The sequence below is a fragment of the Nipponia nippon genome, unplaced genomic scaffold, assembly GCF_047370975.1.
Source record: "Nipponia nippon isolate SJK-2023a ecotype South Korea unplaced genomic scaffold, ASM4737097v1 scaffold_17, whole genome shotgun sequence".
Lineage (NCBI taxonomy): Eukaryota > Metazoa > Chordata > Aves > Pelecaniformes > Threskiornithidae > Nipponia > Nipponia nippon.
This window is the reverse complement of record NW_028262333.1, coordinates 7165065-7185730: the sequence shown is the minus strand read 5'-3', so window position 1 is coordinate 7185730 and position 20666 is coordinate 7165065. Positions and strand designations below refer to the sequence as shown.

The window sequence follows — 20666 nt, the reverse complement described above, 5'->3', positions numbered from 1 at the left end:
GTATTTTTCCCCAAGAAACACTTTAGAGCAGGCCCTGTCTGGCTGTCGGGGCCCAGGGATCCGAGGTGGTAGGGACGGCAGCGCTAGTGCTTGCCCAGCCGGTCCGGGCTGCCCGCGGCCGCGGCCACGTACCGTTGGTGGAGAGCAGGAAATAGGCTGCGTTTTGCTGCGGGAGCCATCGTATCTTATTGATCTTCTCCTCTATCTCCAAACTCTTCAGGTAATCGAACTCCGGCTCGTGGCTCTGGAAGGTGCTGTAGACATTGTACTCTCCCCTGCGATGGGGCTGGTTTTTGCTCTGCAGGAAGGGGAACAGAGAGGAGTTCGAGGCACAGAGAGCGAGAACATTTTCTGTTGACTCTTTACTTCTCTAAGGTTTTTTAAGTGACCGTAAGTGCCTGGTCACAGTGACGCAGTGCAGATCTGAAAGCCACGGCATGGCCTCTCCTGCCGTGACGGCTCCCGCACGCTGGTGTGTTCGGCGGGAATGGAGCAGGAACGGCGTGGGAATGGAGCCCTCCACACTGGCCATCCCTGGTGAACAGCTGGGACCGAGCGCCAGCTCCTGCCGGGCACCGAAACCAGCCCCAGAGGAGCCGCTGGTACCACACCACCAGCACAGGATAAGCAATGTTTGCCCCACAGGTGCACAAATAAAAAGCAAGAATAAAGCACCCAAGAAAAGGAGACAATCTCTGCAGGAACCGACGCTGCATGCCGTGGCTCAGGCTCATAAAGGTATCACATCTCTGCAAATCCCACGTGGTGAACCACCCAGCACCAGGCTCTGAATGGGGCTGAGGTAAATAAATGAAAACCATCGTGGAGATGAACTTCCCGCACTCAAATGATGCGTTTGGGCTGGTGAAGCCCCACTTGTCCTCTGGAGCGCAGTCCAGCTCCAAAGGAGGACGTGAATGGAATACACCCAGTGTGACGTTAGGGAGCTTAAAGTTCAAGAAAAGCAATAGAATAATAAAATGAGAAAGAAATGAGAAATGAAACACTGCTAGAAAGGTTGATGAAGCATCTATGAGTGTAACCTTTAACCGATTGGTTCTCTCCAGCATATACAGAAATAATTTTGAGGCTGTAACTTTGAGAAAAATTTAAAACCGTCATCAGACCGTGACATTTTTCATGGCCAGGCCTGACTCATCCCTTCCACCTCCAGCAAACACACCCACAGGGGAGGATGGCTCCCGCCGGCTCACACTGTGCGATTCCACATGTGCCGGGCCAGACCAGCTAACCAGGATGGCTTTGGAAATGGCGGGGTGTCTCCTGGGTGGCGGGGGCCCGCACGGCGCCCGTGCTGAAGGCCGAGTACTGGCCATTCCTGCAGAAGGTTGGACAGACTGCAACCTCAAAAATAGTTTGTTAAAATCACCTGGGGCAAAGTGTTTCAGAAGGGAAACATGACTGTTTCATCCGTCTATGCCTTCCAGACATTTTGGCGGTGTGAGAGGGTTTTTGGGGGTGGTGTTAGCTATGAGACGGACACCCGCCGCACGCTCAAATGCGCCGGCCTGATCCAAGTTACACCCAGCTGCAGAGCTGCAACCAGAGCAAAAGGATGCATGAAATGCAACGCGGTTTTGGAGGGTGTTTTATAAGATGAAATCTGGTCCTGCTTATGTTAATAGTAGCTTTTCAGTTTGGAGTCTGCCAGGAGAGACCTGACGTTAGGAGTGACACATACAGATTAGGAAACAGCAGGAAGCTTCTCTTAAAAGGATAAAATGGGCATTTTGCATTCACTGGCACTTACCTCCTGCTCACGTTGAAATATTACAACACGGCCCCCCTTGTCCCCTGTTGCTAGTAATTCTCCAGTGTGGTTGAATTCTACTGTAGAGATGATGTCAGCTGGAAAGAAGAAGACAAAGACAATTTAAGTAACCGCAGATTGGCTTTCACAGACATCTAGAAAGCACCGTTCCAGGCTACACGCCTTGTTAGCACTTCATCCCCTGTGCGTTCTCCATAAATCTCCGTTTTTCTGTTGTCTATAATATAATGGCCATAGCATTTCAGAACTTTGCTGTCATGACCCAAGACCTGCTCAGCACGCCTGCCCCCTTGCCCCTGCCCTGTGCCCCAGCGGCCGAATTCAGGGGTATTTCCATCTCCACGCTGTGCCTGTGCTGAAGGCAGCCTGGGGACCACTGCCGGCAGCGGGGGCGCAGAGCTGGGCGGCGTGGCACAGCACGGCAGAGCATGGCGCACCATGCTCCCCTCGCACCCTGGGGAGCCACCCCCACCGCTTCGGGTGACGCAATCGGTTCCTGGGACCCAGGGAGGGCTCCGTGCTGCCCGGCGCCCAGCTGTCCTCGCCCTGGCAATGCCGACAGTGCCTGTGCAAGGGGCAGGCTTCACTCCCGCCTGGCTCTTTGGCCTCCTCGCTCCCCTCCGACGCCTGGGGAGGTGGTTCTCCGCCCTTGGAGGAGAGGGAGCAGACGGGTGAGGACACCTTTGTATTCTTCCCCCAAACCCACCAGGCAGAGCAGCCTGGGTGACCACATCACCCGTGCCAGTTTTCTCTGCCCGTTGCTGAATCTTCCATCGTGTATCAAGGTAAATTAAAGTGACGCCTTTCAGCCCTCCATCACCCCAAAAGCCACCATGCTCACACTGCTCCCCTGCCCCCCAAACCAAAGTGCCATCACCAGGAGGCAAAACCCCTGAGCAGGGACTGGTGCTTGGCTGCAGTAACAGGGAGAGGCGAGGAAACACTCACGGACCTGTAACTTGTAAACGCTTTAATCTGCAGTGTTTACCCTTGAGGCAAAGCAAGCAGGAGAGCTGCTAATGATTGGATTTATTGGGCCTATTTTTAGAAGAATGTCAGAGGTTAATTCCACGGCAATTACTGCCCAACTGGTGTTCACCCACTGCCTGGAGTGCAGCTCTCCGCCAGCACGAAGCTGGGGAAGGGGAAGAACGAACGCAGCATCGGAGACCCAGTGCTGGGTGCAAGATTGATTTTGCAATGAACGGTGCTTAGCTATGATAACAGCCAGCTCATTCCTGCCATGATGGCTGACAGGATTTGCATTTTTCCCTCTCATTTCTGCAGTCCACCAGTACAAACAGGGTTGCACAGCCCACGGCTGCAGCCTCCACAGCTCTGGGAAGGAGCAGTCCCCCTGTGCTGGCTGCAGCTGCAAACACCGGCTGTGCACACAGGTCACCGGCGCCACCTGGACCACGGGCACTGGCACCCTCGGAGCCCTCTGAGCACCGTGATGATTTCTCTTGCTTATTCTGTCATGTGCCAGCAGAAAAAGCATCCAAACCACATAACTTGAATTGTCCCTTCTCCCTCCTATGATTTTTATCCCTCTCAGATACATACTAGAAAGTTATCACAGCAGATTAGAAAAGACAAGGAAGAAAAGGCCATCAGCCCCAATTCAGAGTCTGGCACAGACTTCCACAGCTGCTGGGAATGCTTCTGACGGCCTGTCTTCCAGGACATCAGCCGAGATAGCACCCACCAAACGCACGCCCCGTGCCATGACATCTCCCAGACAAGGTATCTCGGAGGCCCTTCCACGTCCACGGGCTCCCCCAAAACACTGCACCTCCGCCCCAGGATGGTGTCTCAGCCAAGCAAGTGACTCCAGGTGGGTTTGGGAGTCAGAACAGCCACCTGCAGCAGCCAGTGCCCAGGCAGCCACCTCATCCCGGCGGCGCGGGGCACTCACCAGTACACGCTGCCGCTCACCGGCACACGCCACCGCTCACCAGCATACCGCTACTCACCGGTGCGCACCGCTGCCCACCGCCGCACCGCTGCTCATGGGCACACACTGCTGCCCTCAGCCTGCCTGCAGCAGCACCCCGACCTCAGGCACGCCCAATCAGGCAGACGGCTGCTGAGCCTCAGTTCACCCAGGCTTCGCCTCTTCTGCTGCCCATGTGGGTGGGTTGTGTCTTAGCCACGTCAGTGGGGAAACAGCCCTCCAGCGCAGAGAAACCGGAGACAGAAGACCATCCCCAATTTATTCATGCTGCCCACCGTTCTATGTCTTCAAGGGGACTTCCCCACTCGCTCTCTGGATCTCCTCCGTCCCTGATAGCGTGCAAGGAGCCCACCACATCTGCTGAGCTGTGAAAATCCAGATGGCTGCAGGCAGGTGAGTGATGAACTCCAGGCTGCTCCTATTAATATTCGTGCATCTTCCCCATATTGTCTCACCTCTCCAGCATGAAGCACATTTGTACTGACACGCGAATGCATTCTGAAGTTCATCTTAATTCATTTACAACACTTGGTTGCTGCGAATAGATTTAGGGAGACAACTTCACCGCAGATGGAGACGGCGCTGCAGAAGCAAAACCCAAGAGGCTAACGGTAACACCCCCATCCTGCCGGGCCAGCGGAAAGCGGGGTGTGTGCCGGGGGCTGGACTGGCTGGCACTGAGCTGGAAAGCTCTAAGGCGAAGCACTTTATTCCCTCGCATGGAGCCCTTCTGCCTCAGACTGTCGCTGTGGGCAGCAGAGTCTGCCAGAAAGGTTTTAACCATCTGCTACTGACATTAATAAAAAGGCTGAAAAGCGATGCAGAAGGGCCAAGCTCTGCTCTTGCTTACACCGGTGAAGAGCCAGGCTAACTGCGGCAGAGCTGACTGCAGCGCTGGGCACAGGCAGCATCTGTTAGGGATTTCAGTCTTTTAGGGTTAAAGTCACTCAATGGATCTTGAACTTCTTCAGATCACCCCTTCTTCCTCTCTTGGATGGGTTTGAACTATTGCTTAAATATCGTTCCCATTTAGCAACTGGGAAAGCAGGTTGTGGAAGGTTTTCAGGGTTTTTTTTTCTGGTTTCCCTTAGGCAATGTAATCTACACATACTTCTTGGTTGCTTCTCTGTTCTTGCACACTCTTTAAAACCTCTTTTAACAGATTGCCTCTCTGCCAGTAGGTTTACAATCCGTTAATGCATCAGATAACGTGATGCACAGCCTCTGACCTCTAGATCACCATTTTGCATCCAACACGGATTGGAGGCAACCAGGCACCGTCTGGCGCACCCGTGACTTCCCCGCGCCGTGTGCAAGGCGCGGGATTCCCTCCCACGCACGGCTCCTGAACTAAGCCATAATACACAGCTAGGTTACTCAGTTTTGGCAGAACAGAAAAGGAGATCAACAACCTGCTCCCACAGTACAGACACGTTTTTGATGCTGCTGTTAAACAAGCATCTACTATGAAAACCAAATCTCTCCCGTACCCACCCAGTTCTTTAACCTTGGATTTGCTCGATCGATGGGCCAGAATAGCAAGGACCCACAAAGTCCCTTGCATGAGGGAAGCCTTTGCAAAGCGCCTGCACTGAAGCTAGAACCTCAGAAATTAAATTAGCAAAGCGTGAGTGAACAAAACATCCCCCTGATGTAGTTCTCTTTCCTACAATCACCATAGTCAGCGAATGCCTCCCAAAGGGCAGGACAGGTAGTTTTAAACACCCGTTAAAGGCTGGCAAAGAACACCTCAACAGGGCAAATCCCACCCATGCTGCTGCGAACCTGCTGCACTTGCTACAGCATTTAAGCATCCTGCAGAATCAGAAACCAATTTGCAATTTCAAGGAAAGGACGTTGGGTCTAAAAAACGTAAGAAAAGGCATATCCCTGAAAAGTTAAGCCAAAAGCCGTCTCCCATTCTCACAGGTAATTGCATCCACAGCTGCAGACAGATGCCACAGCCAAAATCAAACATGCTCAAGCACTGAGATTCTTTGTATTTGGAACCAAATCTGGCTCAGCGGCTTGAGCTAAGCCCCAGTTCAAGCAGAGGTTTTCATTCCCGTCGCGGGTGACCTCCACGCCGGTGAGCGTCGCTGTGATGTCGTCGGCCGAGCCTGGCCTCAGCAGAGGTCACACAGACAACGCGCCAGGGACGGACTGGGAACAGAAGCTGCAGCAGCAGCCGAGGAACCCCAGAGGCCATGGCCAGGCCATGTTAATGTGCACCTCACACTAAGCGGTATTTTTTCCTTCTAAAATTACTTAGTTGAAAATATATCTGTTTTGCACTATTTAATCTTTTCCATCACAAGCTGCTGGTTTTAGGTCATTCACTTTCCAATGAATTAAAAATAACTTTCTGTGCTGCAGTGAGACATTTTTCAGATGGCACCTGCTACCTAATGCATCACCTTGGCAGCAGAGCTATCTGAAACACCGGGGCCGGGCACCATGAGGATCCTCCAGCCAACCTGGCCCCATCACCCGTATATTCTGTGCCTGCAGGGAAGGGGGGTGCAGGTCCACAGAACCTCCCAGACCTCCTGGATTGACCGTTTGCTCATGCTCGCCATCAGGATTTCAAAGCCTGGCTAACAACACACTTCATACCTTAAAACAACCTATCAATTAAAAAAAACCTCTCGTGAGCAGAAGTATTCAACCCAACCCAAAACCCATCACCGTCAACAGGAGCATCACCCCCAGGCACCCATGGGCTGGGCTCTGGCTCTCCTCCCCGTCTCTGGGTAGTAACAACAGTCTGGCATTGCGCAGGAAAACATCCCCCAGGGCTAAAATGGAGGAGGTTACAATTCAGGAGCACAGTGCAGCATCAGAACCTTTTCAAAGATGCCTCTTGACAAACTTGGGCCCCTCCAGCGCAGGCTGGTCGGTCACGGGCTGCTGCCTGCTCATCCCCACCCACCCCACTTGAGAGACATGACAGGGTGATTATTAATTAAAATTCACATGTATTCACATTGAAACGATCAATAATTTATGCTCGTTTCTCCTAAGGTTCCTATAGCAGTTTTGTGACAACAGAAAGGAAAAAAGCTCTCTCTTTTTTTGCTTTTTCATTTCCTTCATCACCTCCTACACGCTCAGTGCCCCGAATGTGGGAATTTAAAGAAAACAGTTTCCATGGAGACCCTCCCCTCCACCAGCACCCACCCGTCCTCCCTTCCCTCAGCATCAGTGCTCCTTCACGCTTTCAGGCTAAAAATATCGAAGACAAGATTTGATTTCCGCCGTAGCGATACAGTTTTATCAGAAAAATAGGAAATTTATAATACACACATACACCCCCCTCCCCCTCTCCCAGTGTGGAGGGAAGGCACGCTCTCTGCGAGGAATGGGAAAACGAATCCGTTATTAAAAAGAAAGAGGACAAAACCAGGAGAGCTGCAGGTGCTGCTGAGACCTGCATCCCCGGAGGTGCCTGACCCGGAGCAGGGAGCTGCTCGCACTGCTGCCCCTCTCCTCTTGCCCACCAATGCAGGGGCCTGGGTGCCCCATCCCTGCTCCCTGTGCATCCCAGGCACCTCATCCCCACTCCTGGAGCATCCCAGGCACCTCGTCCCTGCTCCTGGCACATCCCACCTGCCCCAGCATCAGCATCAGCTCCACGCAGAAGGGCCCTGATACCGCCTGTCCTGGCGGGGAGGCCATGGGGACACCACGCGTGTCCCACCACACATGCCAGGAGTGCGTGCTCCCGATTCGCACAGGATGACAGCCATGGTCCAGCCTGTGAGGTCCAGGGCACAGCAGGACAGCCATTAGCCTGGAGGCAGGGGCATCCCTGGGCTCAAACCCGCAGGGGAGAGGGGTGTCACCCAGCCCCCCCGGGGCTCTGCCCGCTGCTGTGTGCCCCCACGTCACGTCAGCCAGCGCAGCTGGTACAGGGCAATGGCTCACACCTGGCACAGGCCGGGACAGCCCATGCCTCCCCCTGACTGGCATCTTTTTCCAGGGCCTGCCTTGCACAGAAGTGCTGAATTTTTGTCCTTTCTTCCAAAGTCAACCAGTTTCCAGCAGGGCAGAACAACTTCACCTAGGGTGGGATGGTGCAGCCCACTGCATGTTGCCAGATCATGTTGCAGGACTGATCCAACAGGTTAAAAGGGCTGTGAAGGAGTGCTCTGCATTGCTTTCACAGCGCAGCAAGCCAGAAAGAGGCTCAAAGTAGGGAAAGCCAGGGAAAAAATCCATCTGCAGGTAAGAATACCCTTTTCCAGCTGAGGTATGTGCATTACAGCAACCTTTAACATCCAGGGCTTTACTGGACGACCCACAGATTTTAATTAGCTTTTCAGAAATGTACTTGCACTGTGCTTACGATGACTACAGAACGTGTTGGGTGACACGGCCAGGCAGGCTGGCGAGTACCGGCTGCGAGGTGCTGCCCAGCGTGGCGGCACGGGCACTCCCATGGGCTGCCTGCGGGACCGAGCTGCTGCCCAGACCAGCTCCGCTGCCGATGCCGGGAGGGATGTCAGCAGAGGCTCATTTCAAGGGCTTGCAGCGCGTCACTGACACTGGCCTCATGCTAACTGCCAGAAGGCATGCCGGAGCGCTGTCAGCTTAAAGCAAGGGACGCGTGAGTCACTGCATGACAGCGTCTTCCCTGGTTGCCTCTGCTCCCATGCCTTCTGCACCCTCGAGAGTCACGCAGCCCTCCTGCGCACCATCTCCTCCATCTGCAGGGCAGGACCATGACATACGCACAAATATTTCTGCAAAGCTTCGCTCTCTGCAAGCCCCAGAGGAAACCCTTTAAAGGCAGGAAGAGCATTACTGTAAGCATGATTATGATAAACTGGCTACAGGGGGAAGATCACAAACAGCAAACTTTGTGTCTGAGGTCCACAAATGCGTCATACAGCTGCAAAATTAACAGTTTCCAACCCAACAAGACCCAGAGCTGACAGCTCCACGCTCCTATGCATGGTTTTACCCTAAAGCTCATCTGTTCCTATAGATGTCTCATACAGCCTGCTCATTCGCTCCAGGCACCGGCATTGGAGAGACGGTGCGTTCTCCAAGTCCTGGTGCTCGGTCACCGTTACTCAGCCCCTCACGCATAAAACGACCCTAGATTTTCACTCCCCCAAAACAAGTGACAAGTAGGTGCTCTTGCTGCTACTTTGTAGGACAGACACCAAGCAGGTGGAGCCCTGCTGAAGTCAAGAGGATGAGTCTATGCATCTTCTATCTATGGAAGATGCATGAGAAGAGCATTATATAGCAATAATCAGGAGAGAAAAAGGCAGAAAATAAACCTGCAATATTTTCAATGATTTTTAGGACTGCTCTTCTTCCTGCCAAAACATTGACAAAAATACAACACAACCCTCGAATTTTGACCAGCTCCAGTTCCAAGCAACTGACCCCTGCCTCCCCACTCCTTGGAAGTAGTCACAGCCGTGGTCCATCCCACAGGGACACTTAGGGGCAACCCAGAAGGGATTTGCCTCTAAACCAGCCGTGGCAATCTGGCTCCTTCCAGCCGTGCAGAGCTTTGCTCTCATTTCTCTCTCTTTACTTTTTTATGTACCTACTGAAAATGCAACACTGGCCCTTCCCCAGGATGAAAACATCAGCTTTTCTTGGAGCAAGCCCTACCCCAGAGTGACCGAGAGGCTCCCCTCAGCCCCGAGACCTGGGGCAGAGCAGAGGGGAACGCTTCAGCCCTCACAGCTCTGCTCTGGATCTCAGACCCGGTGGTCCTCAAGACCTGCACTTTTTCTATAACTGAGGGCAATCCACAAAAGGTGGGAGTCCAAGAAGGAAGAGCAACAAGGACCTGATCCTTGTTGCTTATTCCTGCATCTCCTTCCACTCTGGCTGCTTTCCCAGTGGGACAGGTCTCTTTTGGGGTGGGTAGCGGGCAGACCCATGACCCAGCACCCACACACAGGCCCAGGAGCTGCGCAGATGAGACCATCAGGCCAATTCCATCCCTAATTCCTCAAGGGGGAAGCTCTGCCTTTCTTAGGCAGCTCCTGACCTCTGAACTACACCAGACTGTCCCCAGCTCGCTGGCATGCTCCTGCCTGCTCAGCCCTGCCAGCCAGGTCCTGGCGCTGTGTGCCCCGGGACGGCTGCGGGGGGGACTCGTGACCGCAGCTCGGCTCCGGATGCCCCATTCTTTTTATTATTTGTATAAATCACTTGGCGGATGGCACCGCACACAAAGCCTCCAACTCTGCAGACGATAATAAATTGGGAAGGACCATAAATAACAGCAAACCAGGCTGCCAAATGAAGAAGGATTTAGATCATTCAAATCCCAGGCTATGAGTTGTCAAATCCAGTTTAATGCTGATAAGTGTGTGATAATAACTCACCACAAACACGTCTTTCCTCACCCCCCCAATTCAGTCCCTCAAACAGAGTAAGAGCAGAGGGGGATTTGCCGAGCGGATGGGGATGCTGCCCCGGACCAGGAACGTTACGAGCTGTTGCATGGTGATCCCCCCAGCCTGCTGCTCAGCTGCGATGGAGAAAGCAAATGGGATGCTGACAGATCCTGTTAACTGGAGAACAAAATCTACATCTGAAACCATTCAGGTGGATGAAGAAAGCACGAGGAGGTCATGAAAAATTAAAGGGCTTAGGGAGGGAAATGAAAGGCACAGCCATGTCTGGTAATGGGAGAGCCAGACCACAAGCCCACCCATGGGCCCTCTGCAGGGGTCTTGGTGCGGGCAAAGCACCATCTCTGCATCCCACCACTCCGTGGCAGGAGGTGGACCCCGAGCTCAGAAAGGGGTTTCGAGGAGGACGCAAACCTTCGAGTTCCCACTGAATAATGCAGCACAATTCTCCACCTCCCAAGGAGGACTCCTGCCTCTGAACCTCAGTGACAGCCTGTGGGTCTTATCTTGCTCAGGAAATTGTGGGACTCCTTGTATTTCACTGTTTTAAAAGAGATCCTTTTGGTTTCCCTTTCTGGCTGCCTCTCTTAAAAAAAAAGAGAGAGAACAGGGTTTTTTTTTTAATAACTCTGAAACACACACGCTGTCAGCAATGAGGAATTCACGCTGCATGTTGGAGCTTTAAATGCAGACTTGCAGAGTTTTGATGGAGAGTTGTGAAAATACCAACGTGCAGGCTTGAACACTGCAAGGCGTTTTAAAAGGAACCATGACCTGCTCTCACTTTTCTAAGTTCAGATTTACAAAAGAAAAAATCCAAACCGACCTACCAGCCAAACACCAGTCCCAAATGCAAACAGGCCAACCGTGCCTTTCTGTCGTGGGTGCCGACTGGCTGACAAATGGAGAATGCTTGTGGGGACAGTCCTTACTGATCCGCACACAACGGGGACCTCTGCATCAGGAAGGTAGCTGAGGAGTCATCCTGGCCACTTCAGGGACTTGGAAGCTTTACAGGTTCACATCTTCTGGGGATGACCAGGGCACCTTGGAAACACTTCCCATGAAATGAAGCAGAGCAACCCAGCAGCTCCAAGAGCAGCACGGGCAGTGCCAGTCGCAGGAGCGGGACCCAGCCCCATGTCCCCCCAGCACAGCTGGCAGCCTGTGGCAGAACCAGAGCTCCCAGTCTCCACCCCAGCAGGGAGAGCAAAAAGCTCACCCAAAGACATGAATGCAGCTTTCTTCCCTGCCTGTGAACAAGTGTTAGCAAGGAACCAAAATGAGGAGGACTTCACGGCCCCTTGGCTACACAAAAGATGTACTACAGAGGAAAGCCCAGGCAAGGCCTCGGAGCTGGAAGGGGACAGGGAAGCACCACCCAAGTCCCACCCGAACGGGCAAAGTGCGAATTGCAAGGTCACGCAGGGCTGAGCCCAGGCCATCAATCCTCCCCAAAACTGTGTGGTCCACAGCGGGGGGGAGCAGGCGGGAAGGGAAGAGGACAGCAGAGGTTAAACTGGGATCTAATGGCATGCAAAATCACATGTGATTGATCTGCATTGATTTTTCCCTGCTGAGGTGAATGACAGCCTGGCAAACAGAAATCAATTCCACTGCATTAAGCCCAGTAAGGAGCTGGTATCATCAGCAAAACGCCCTGAATCACCATTGCTCACCGACACTGCAAAGCGCGGCACGGCATGGCATGGCACCTGCGCCTGCCCGAGCCCTCTGTCCCAGACGGGCCAGGGCTGTGGCGAAGGAGGGAAGCCAGGCTTTGCAGAAAAAAGCACCTCCAAACCCTGGGGAAAGCCCAGGCCTGCTCCTCTGCCCCATCACAAGTCCCGTTTTCTGCAGGGGTCAGGCTGGAGTCACAGCTCACAGTCAGACCTCCCGGCAGCTTCGGGGAGGGCTGGACGCGCTGCCGAGCTCTGCCGCCTCGGCACGGCTTCTCGTCGGGACGATGCGATGCTGCAGAGCTAGCAGCAGCTGCTACTCTTCCCCAAAATGGAATAACTCTCCTAGATTTAAGTGCTAAAAATACTGGCACATTCAAAATTTCTCTGCCCTTGTTACAGCAAAGAATAATTTAGTGCTACCAACCTAGACGAAAGAAACTTCCATCTGGTAGCTCCCCCAGCACATCTCCGCAGCATCCCCCACTGCAGCGCCTCTTTCAGAGTGCCTAAATGGAAGAATGTGGATTTGCTTCTCTCCCACCGTCCTCAGAAGGTTTAATTCACTGTAACTGCTGGAAATGAGAGTTCAGGAGGAAATAATGTCATGGAAATGTTCAGCATGAAGGCGCACGGAGAGCAGCAGCTCTCGCGGTCCCAGGTGCCCGGATGCGCAGGGCAGCGCTCTGTCCCCGTCACATGGCAGCCGCGATCAAACGCTCCTCCAGAGTTGAATGCAATCAGCAGAAACCATGCAGCTTTGAAATCCGATGGGTCAGTTCATTAACAGAAGCAGAATAATAAAATCGAAAAGAAAGCCAACAACAGCTTTCAGACAGAACCATAACTTAGTACAGCTCTTGACAGAGATACTGCTTTTTCACCCTGACACATCTTGACTTCAGAGGGTCCCATTGCAGCTGATAACAGGCACATGCATCAAAGCAAAGGGCTGGAGCCCCCATCTCAAGGGAGCTCTGGGACCTCTCCCAGCACGGAGCAGAAACGCACTCGCTCTCATCCTCCCTACCAAACATGAGACCCAGGAGATGTAAGGCTGCAGCCCCTCCTGCCCGGCCACACATCCAGGAGTGACAAATTGCACCTTCTGCCTTGCGGTAACAGACAGCTCCCCAAGAAGCATGGGGAGAGGAGGGAAGAGCTACGACTGAAAGATGAAGGTACGTCCTGGGGCTCAGCTGTCCCTTGCCCTCCCAGCCGTGCAGGGATGAGCAAGGAGCACAGCGGAGAGGGAAGAGAGGAGATGAAATGGAGAGGTGTAGGGGGATCAGTCTATGTGACAGGCTGGGCCAAACCTCCTATGCCTACCAGGATACTCATGTGCCACAGGGGTGCGAAAGACCTCCCGTGCTCTGGGCAGGAACACCCAGACCCTGACAAGGCCAGGGAAAAACCCGTCCTGTGCGGAAGGACACGGCCCTCCGGCTGCCGAGGAGCCGCTCGCAGCTTTGGTGCTGCACCAGAGCAGACTGCGGACATTGCACTGGAGCAGCCACGGGCCGCGTCCCGCAGGGTGCGCAGTGGTCATAGCTCTCAGGGCAGAAAAGCTTGCTTCAGAAAATGTGGGTGGTTTTAGATGGTAGCTATGGGTAAGAAGTAGAAAAGGCAGAGGCCAAGGGCTGAAAGCGGCAAGGCGAAGGCTGGCGTACACAGTGAAACCACCAGCGCTGGGCTCTTGCATCCTCCTTCTCCCAGCCAGAAGCAAGTCCCTTCATTAACCAGACACACTCGCTGCAAGCAGATGAGGAGGCTAACAGAGCCAGGGAGTTAGACTGCGCCGGCTCCCTCGTCCCCGGCAGCGCCTGCGGAGGGGCAGCCCGGCCAGCCCCGAAACACCTGCGTGTGCCCTATGAACTCTCACTGGTCGTGGATGCGCACGTGCAACGCAAAACTCCTTTTTCGGTATTAAGATGCACAACTCGTTAGCTCTTGGATTAATGACAATTTTTAATTGGTCAGGCTATGAAAACCTTATAGAGCTGTTATACATTACACCTGTGATGGCGGAACAGCGTGTTAATCAAGACAATTAGCGTGGGACCCAGAGAATCTTTCTACCAGCACAAATAATCCTTCTCACTTTGAGAGGAAAATTAACAGCTGCTTTACGGTGTCCCAGAGCATCTCGCTTTGCAGGAGACCTGGATCAGCCCTCCACCAGCTGAGTGGGTGCTCCCTGGCCAGGATGGCGCAGCCTCGGCTGCGGGGACCGGCTCTCACCCTCACGAAGACCCCCCGGCCAAGCAGCAGGATGGGCCATGCCCCCCGCGAGTGCCTGCGGCCCCTCCGGGCACCTGGAAATAGCGAGAGCTGTTTCTGGGGCCTGCCCGCCTGGCACCAGGCTAGCACCATCATCCTCCGAGATACAAAGTTAATACACGCCTAAGTAGGGGAGGAGGCTGCATCGCCTGCTCATGGAAAGCAAACATGCACACAGCTCTATGTGTGATAGAAAAGATTTAAAGATGCCACCTTAATAATCCTCATCATGGCGGGACAGACACACTGTAAGTATGCTTAAGATAATGACAAAACATGTTCTACAGAGTGCAGTAATTTCCAAGCAAACGAAACCTATCACGAGCTGTGCAATTACTAAAATCCATCATTTCCTGTATTAGTTTTCTTCACTGTTCTTTTCTACATTATTCCTCTTGCATGCACACACACACGTAAGTACAGCCTTCTATTACATGCCGACATTTCTGCTGTTAAAGGGGATCAGAGGACCAGTGCCTGGGAAGCGACAGGGTCTGACAGCAGGCTGCCCGCACCCACCGCCGCTCCCCAGTGCCAGCACCTCCCTGCAGACCGTGCCTCTCCCTCCCCAGCCCCTGCGCTCCCGGCTGGACACTGCGCCGGCTGCCTGCGGTGTGCTGCGGAGCAGGCTCATGCTGTCAGCAGCATCCCCAGACAACTCATCCGACTGTACTCTGTGCCTTGGCTCGCTCCAAAATTTACATTGCCATCCTTTTGCCAAGAGACTTAGAGGCATACCAGGCAGAAAACCGCCTCAATATGGCTGATTTGGGCTTAGAAATAGTAATAGAAAATCCAAGTTCACCTGCAAAAATATACTCTTAAAATAAATTAGACTTTGTAAAAAGCACCTGAGCATTGATCAAATCCTCCACTTCACCCTTGCCACGCTAACACCTTTAAAAACCCTAAGGATTTCTGCGAACCTCGGGCTCTCTACCAGGTCTGCCACGAGACCGTCTGGGCACTTCTCATTCATGCGCATAAAGGAACAGGCAGCCCAAAAAGTGGCCTGGTTTCCAAATACCTTCCAAAAAGCTGTAGTTTCCAGTGACATCACTACCTGAACAGCTGACATAGGAAACACAAATTCACAGATGCTAACAATAACTAGCTTTTGTATTTAAAAGATCCTTATCCTCAGCAGGAATACAAATACTGCTTTTCTAGCAAGATCCACATTGTGCTGACCACTCCAGCAACCGGCTCTGACTGTCAGTACATACGTGTATTCTCAAGAAATTGCCTTGCCAGCCCAGGAATCCCTAATACGTGCGTACCGCTGTTAAATCATTATTACAGCAAAAGGGTTGGTGTACAGACACCAAGATGGATGCGTTGCCAAAGCGCTCAGTGTGCCATGCATTCTGTCTTTCTGGTCATCTTGCTGAAGCCATCTGTTAGCTTATCAGCAAAACCTATTGATTTTTTTTAAATTTTAATTAGAAGTACCCAAATGTCAGCTAAGCAAGTAAAATTTGGAAGCGGCAAGCTTTCCTCTCATATATAGCAGCTGTTTTCAGCTTATGACCAAAATTTGTTATCATTTTGCACTGATGTCATTCTCTGTCTCTTTATCCCAGTTTGGAACAAGGACCTAGGCTGAACGCAGGCGGTACGACACGCAGCGACTGCTACAGTGATTTCCTCCTGCAAGTGGAGTTTACAACAGGACGCTGATACTGAGCGCTCGATAACGAGCGCCACTGATGGCGACCTATTCCATGAAGGATCACAAAATAGTTTACAAACATGGAGACTCATAGTAACAATTTCACCAGCAGGCAATCCCAGGCATGGGATTACTGAATGAGGTGCCTCAATCCCCTAAGTCGTACCCACTGCCTGGGCTACTTGGCTCAGAATTTCCCTCATCAGAGAATTTTTCTGTTTTCTCCTCCTTCCCAGTTTTCCGACACCTGAGTGAAGTCAAGAGCCTGTAGCCAGGAGTGGGGCAGCTCACGTGAGGGCTCCCACAGGGTCCTCCCTTGCCAGCTGAGGACTCAGCCTGCCTGCAGCTCCCCTCAAAGTCTGCCAGAACGGGGCTCCCCTGGCCATAAGGTCCGAAGACATTTGGCCACTCAGCTCTTCTAGAGCTTCAAGCTCTACAGACAGTTTCTGTAATACTGTCACAGGCAGTGTGGTGCCGGACACGGCGCAGCCCTCGAGTGCGTGCACAGGCACATTTCAGATCTCAAGACCCCCGGGTTAGGCATTTACAGGACAGATATCACAACTGTTCACTTTCTCTCCAGCTCTGAGGTGAGATGCTTCACTGTCATCTCCTCTGAAGCTCCTGGGATCAGACATCATCTCACCAAAATACCACTGCTGGCCAGACACACATGCTTGCTTTTCAGCAGCGCTTCAGCTACGAACTGGAGATTGCAGCCCTCGCGGCCCACGTTGAGTATGGCCCCCTCTCTAAAGATGAAAAGCCGTAATGCAGGTGACACAGCTTAGGATATGCTTTAGAAAGCTACTACAGCAAACAACAACACAGGAAAAGGATAGACTATTGCAAGGGGGTACCTTGTGTAAATAGGGTGGACCCGCTGCAGAGTTTTCCTAAAGACACGTGAAAACGAGCATCTCTTGGGCTGGCTGCGTGTAGGGGCAGCTGGGGAGGCAGCGCAGAGGGAGAAACACCAGTGGATGAGCGGTGAGGTGCGGGTGGGCCCAGCACGCACTGGGGAACGGGAGGAAGCAAACGGGGAACACAGCCAACGGGAAGATAAACACCTTCTGCATGGAGCAGCTGAGCTTCCTCAGCCATAATCTACCTTTAAAGAAAGCATACATGGAAGCCACAGCCTTCAGAGAGTGCTGATATTTGAAAGAATGTGCTTAATATCCCAATTCTATATTTAGGGGAAAGCAAACACACTAAAGCTATGTACAGACAGTCCCTGGCATTTGCTGCATAGATTTGAATTTAATCAGCTAAAGATGGCTTAATCCAACATCTGGGGCTATATCAAGTCGGAAGGCATCACAAAAGGATTTCTTTCATGCTGGGCTCAAGCAGCTGCAGCCCAGCGGTGCCGGGTGATGCTACCCGAAGTACAGGGCTGTACCTACTCCATGGGAGCCGCCCCATGTCCAGGCAATCAGGGCATTTCAATTTGATGTCGGCCACCACAGTGCTCCGCCGAGAGCATTTCTCCTGCATCTGTCCCAATCAAGTCCCATCGCCTGTAGGTCCTCGCGCTTGTCGTCCAGCCCGTGGTCCCCTCCCCAGGAGGCAGCGTGGCCTGCTGGCACCCACCATCATCCTCCCCGGTGCCTTTGGGGACTGGTGCTGCTCGGGGTCCTCCCCCCGGGATGCATCCCGTTCCCGCAGGCGCGCAAAGGTGCTGCACCCGTGAGAGGCGGCCGGCATTGGGCTGCTCGGGCTCTGCCACTGCATGGGGCTCAAGGACGACGTCCACCATGGCTCCACGCTCCTGAGGGCACAAACATCTCACAAAGCAGTGCAAAAACCCACATTAACCCAGGAAAAGCCTGACACAGCCCCTGCACGGCGCCGGTCCACGACACACGTTTTGTCTGCTAGGTTTGAAACTCATCGTGAACTAGATTTTTTGCCTACTTTAACACTTCTTCCAGTGGAAGCTGGATGTCTGTGCCATCACTTTTAATCTGCCCCTGGAAGAGCTTGTCTCAAGACATTTTCCATTCAGTATTTTAATTAAACTTTCTTTCTTTCAATTTAGTGTTAGGTTCATTAAGTGATGTTCTGAGCCACTGAAATGAATTGCTTAAAAGTAATTTGTGCAGTAGCTGAAGGAGGAGATTATAGCTATAAATGAGTCCATCTTTTGAACTTGGCATTTTTTGCTGGTCTCAGTTCGCGGTGTGTGTATATATGTTTCTGTACCTAGCAGCATTCAGCATCATTTGATGTAATGGTTCAGAAAATGTACAGGCACCGGCCTCTGCAGAGTGCTGCCCAATTTCAACACATAGCAGGCAGCAGCCGACTGAATGAGGAACCTGCTTTTGTGGTGCTCACCGGCCCCAGCACCGCACGGCAAAACCTGAAGCTGCGCTGGCTGCGGAGCAGAAGGCGCCCAGGTGTTGTGTGTGCTGCCTTCACCCTGCAGACAGCCTGTGATCTGTCTCAGGCAGAAAGCATTCTGTCTCTTGCTGGTAACTGAGAGTCAAAAACACTTGGTTTATAAATTGCAAGTGTAAATAACAAATATTTCTTTTTGAAACCGATCAGGAGTTTCCCATACACATCTGGTTGTACTGCTCTTCTCCTGACTTAGATAAGGATCTAATACAGTACTGGAATACCTCCTCCTGTCTGCCCAAAAAAGAAATAACCTTGCTTACTTCCCTGAGTGATAAATCGCTACTCAATCTATATCTGAAATGGAGAGGTCATAGTCACGCTATTTTTAGGATCTGCTAGGTGGCGATAACAAGAATTAATCTTTAACATGGGAGAACTAAGATCTTTAAGCTTAAAGATATGCACAGTTGGATCCTAGCTAGGCTGCTAATCATCACCATCATCTGCAAGAAATATATATAGCAGAACACTGAAGGACCCTTCAATAATACAAGACAAGAGGTACCTGCTGATCACTCTCTGGCAAAGCCTTTTCATTAGCACAAACCAGCCTGTTAATTTTTACTGAGTTAAGCGTGCAAGCGACCAGGATTTCGGAGAGCTGAAAGAGTAAAGATCCTTTGGAGCAGTCTGGAGACCTCAGAAAGTTCCCCTGCCTTTCTGCTGACGTGCATCATGAGAACTTATCTCAGTTTATGGTCAGGGTAGGTGCTGTGTGAACGGTATCGCCCCTGCACAGAGACCTGAACTCCCACCATCCTCGGTGGCTGAGCTCCTACCCCAGGAGACTGTCCCCAAAGCACCCGACCGACCCATTGGCTCGATGTGCTTTTGAGGATGTCCCAACACGAACATGCTCGTGTCCATTCTCCAGGTTGCAAGGCATCTCACCATGCCAGCACCCCAGCCCACTGGTCTGTCCACCGCCAGCCTGGGGTAGCCATGTAGCCGTGTCTGCATGCCGGCAAATTCAACTACAGTCCCCTTGCTTTTCGTTTTTAATTAATCATTCTACCATGGATTGTGTCTTCTTGGAAGGAAAATTTATTTGGATTTATTTTAATCTATCTTTAGTGGAAACAAGCAGACAAACCTTGCTTGTTATCAGGGAATAAACTCTGGGATGTAATACGCTTCCAAATGGAAGCACAGACATTCATTAGATCAAATGAAAACCCTCTCCCAGTCAGATGGGATTTAATTAAGTTGATTCTGACAGGGAATTAAAGGTCTTTGCTGGGAGCTCCGTTTCTGGTGTCGTGGCTGTATCACTGAAGTTAAACATAGTGCTTCCCGAGGCAGTATTAGTACAAAATATTTTGGACAAAATTGTTAGACTGAGATAATCTTGACATTGTTCATCCGCCACAGTGCAGGAAGCAGAGTCGCAGCTCAACCTGGTTGTTCCTAGTGAGGTCTTACCGTTAACACAGTAACATGGCAAAATCAGAGTGCATGGAAACTGATTTGTTTACTCTAAAACTAGCAACAAATGCAGAGACAAATACAGAAAATGATCCTGCAACATGATAGGGCTGAGCAGTGGCAGAAAGCTATCGCTTGTCTAGACATGGTGACTGCTATTTCAGAAGATCCATGTGCAATCAAACAGCAACACCGATGAGCTTTTACTAAAGCATCCCATGCTCAGGTCCACCAGTTTTCTATCAAACTATGAGTAATTCTGCTTAAACAGATTGCCCGCCTGGTCTTGCCACACGGGTCCATGGGGAATGGGGGCTCTCGGCTCCTGTGCCGGGAGCACAGCAGTTCCCAGGAGGCCACGGACGAGGCACTGGGCTGAGGGCACGGCCATCACAGGAAAGCACTGCAGCCGACTGCTCCAGCCAAGGCCGAGGACGACTGAAGCCAGTCCAGGGAACAGGCCCATCCTGCCCCAGCGAGAGAGCATCACCTTGGCAGAGGGACATGGTGGCCTGCAGGAGCCAGGATGGGTGGGACTGGGGTGTTGGCACCAGCCAGAAGATGGGGGAAATCCCCACAAACATCACATCTCAGCCCCATGCCAGGCATGGGGGGCCCCTCCCGATTCTCAGCTGACTCCCTCCTGAATTGCTCCGCGGGGACCCCACTACATGGCAGAAACCCCCCTCCTCCACCATTTATGGGCTGCACCATGGGGCCAGGGCCGGCAGTGCTGCTAGGCGCCTCTCCCCCGTGGGCAGCAGCCTCATCCACCATCACCTCCCTCACCCACCCCCCTTCACCCCCCACCGCCGCGACCCAGCATCGGGGCAGATCACAGTGGTTCCCCCCTGGGTAAGCACCGGTTACTACTGCCCGATGTGCTGTGGGGTCACACCGGTGGCGTTCAGGCGTGCAGAAGATAAGATTTAATTAGTAATTTTCAGGGAGGCCAGAGCCTATTACGAGTGCACCCCTTGCTGTTCCCCACGGTGACCTACGGCTCAGGGACGTTTCCGACCTTGGCCGGTCACAGGCACACACCAAGCTCTGATTTATGGCG

At 52.4% G+C, this 20666-nt stretch overlaps 1 protein-coding gene across 3 annotated transcripts in view; it reads right to left on the bottom strand.

The window, feature by feature from the left end:
* Nucleotides 1-20666, bottom strand: part of PPP2R2B (protein phosphatase 2 regulatory subunit Bbeta) — a 112168-nt gene that overhangs the window by 25696 nt on the left and 65806 nt on the right. For all 3 annotated transcript variants that reach the window (XM_087753666.1, XM_087753667.1, XM_087753668.1), the window contains 2 exons: nucleotides 1772-1869; nucleotides 133-298 (listed from right to left, as the gene is read on the bottom strand). In XM_087753666.1, the coding sequence (XP_087609792.1) occupies nucleotides 133-298; nucleotides 1772-1869 (264 nt within the window). The remainder of the gene's footprint in view (nucleotides 1-132; nucleotides 299-1771; nucleotides 1870-20666) is intronic.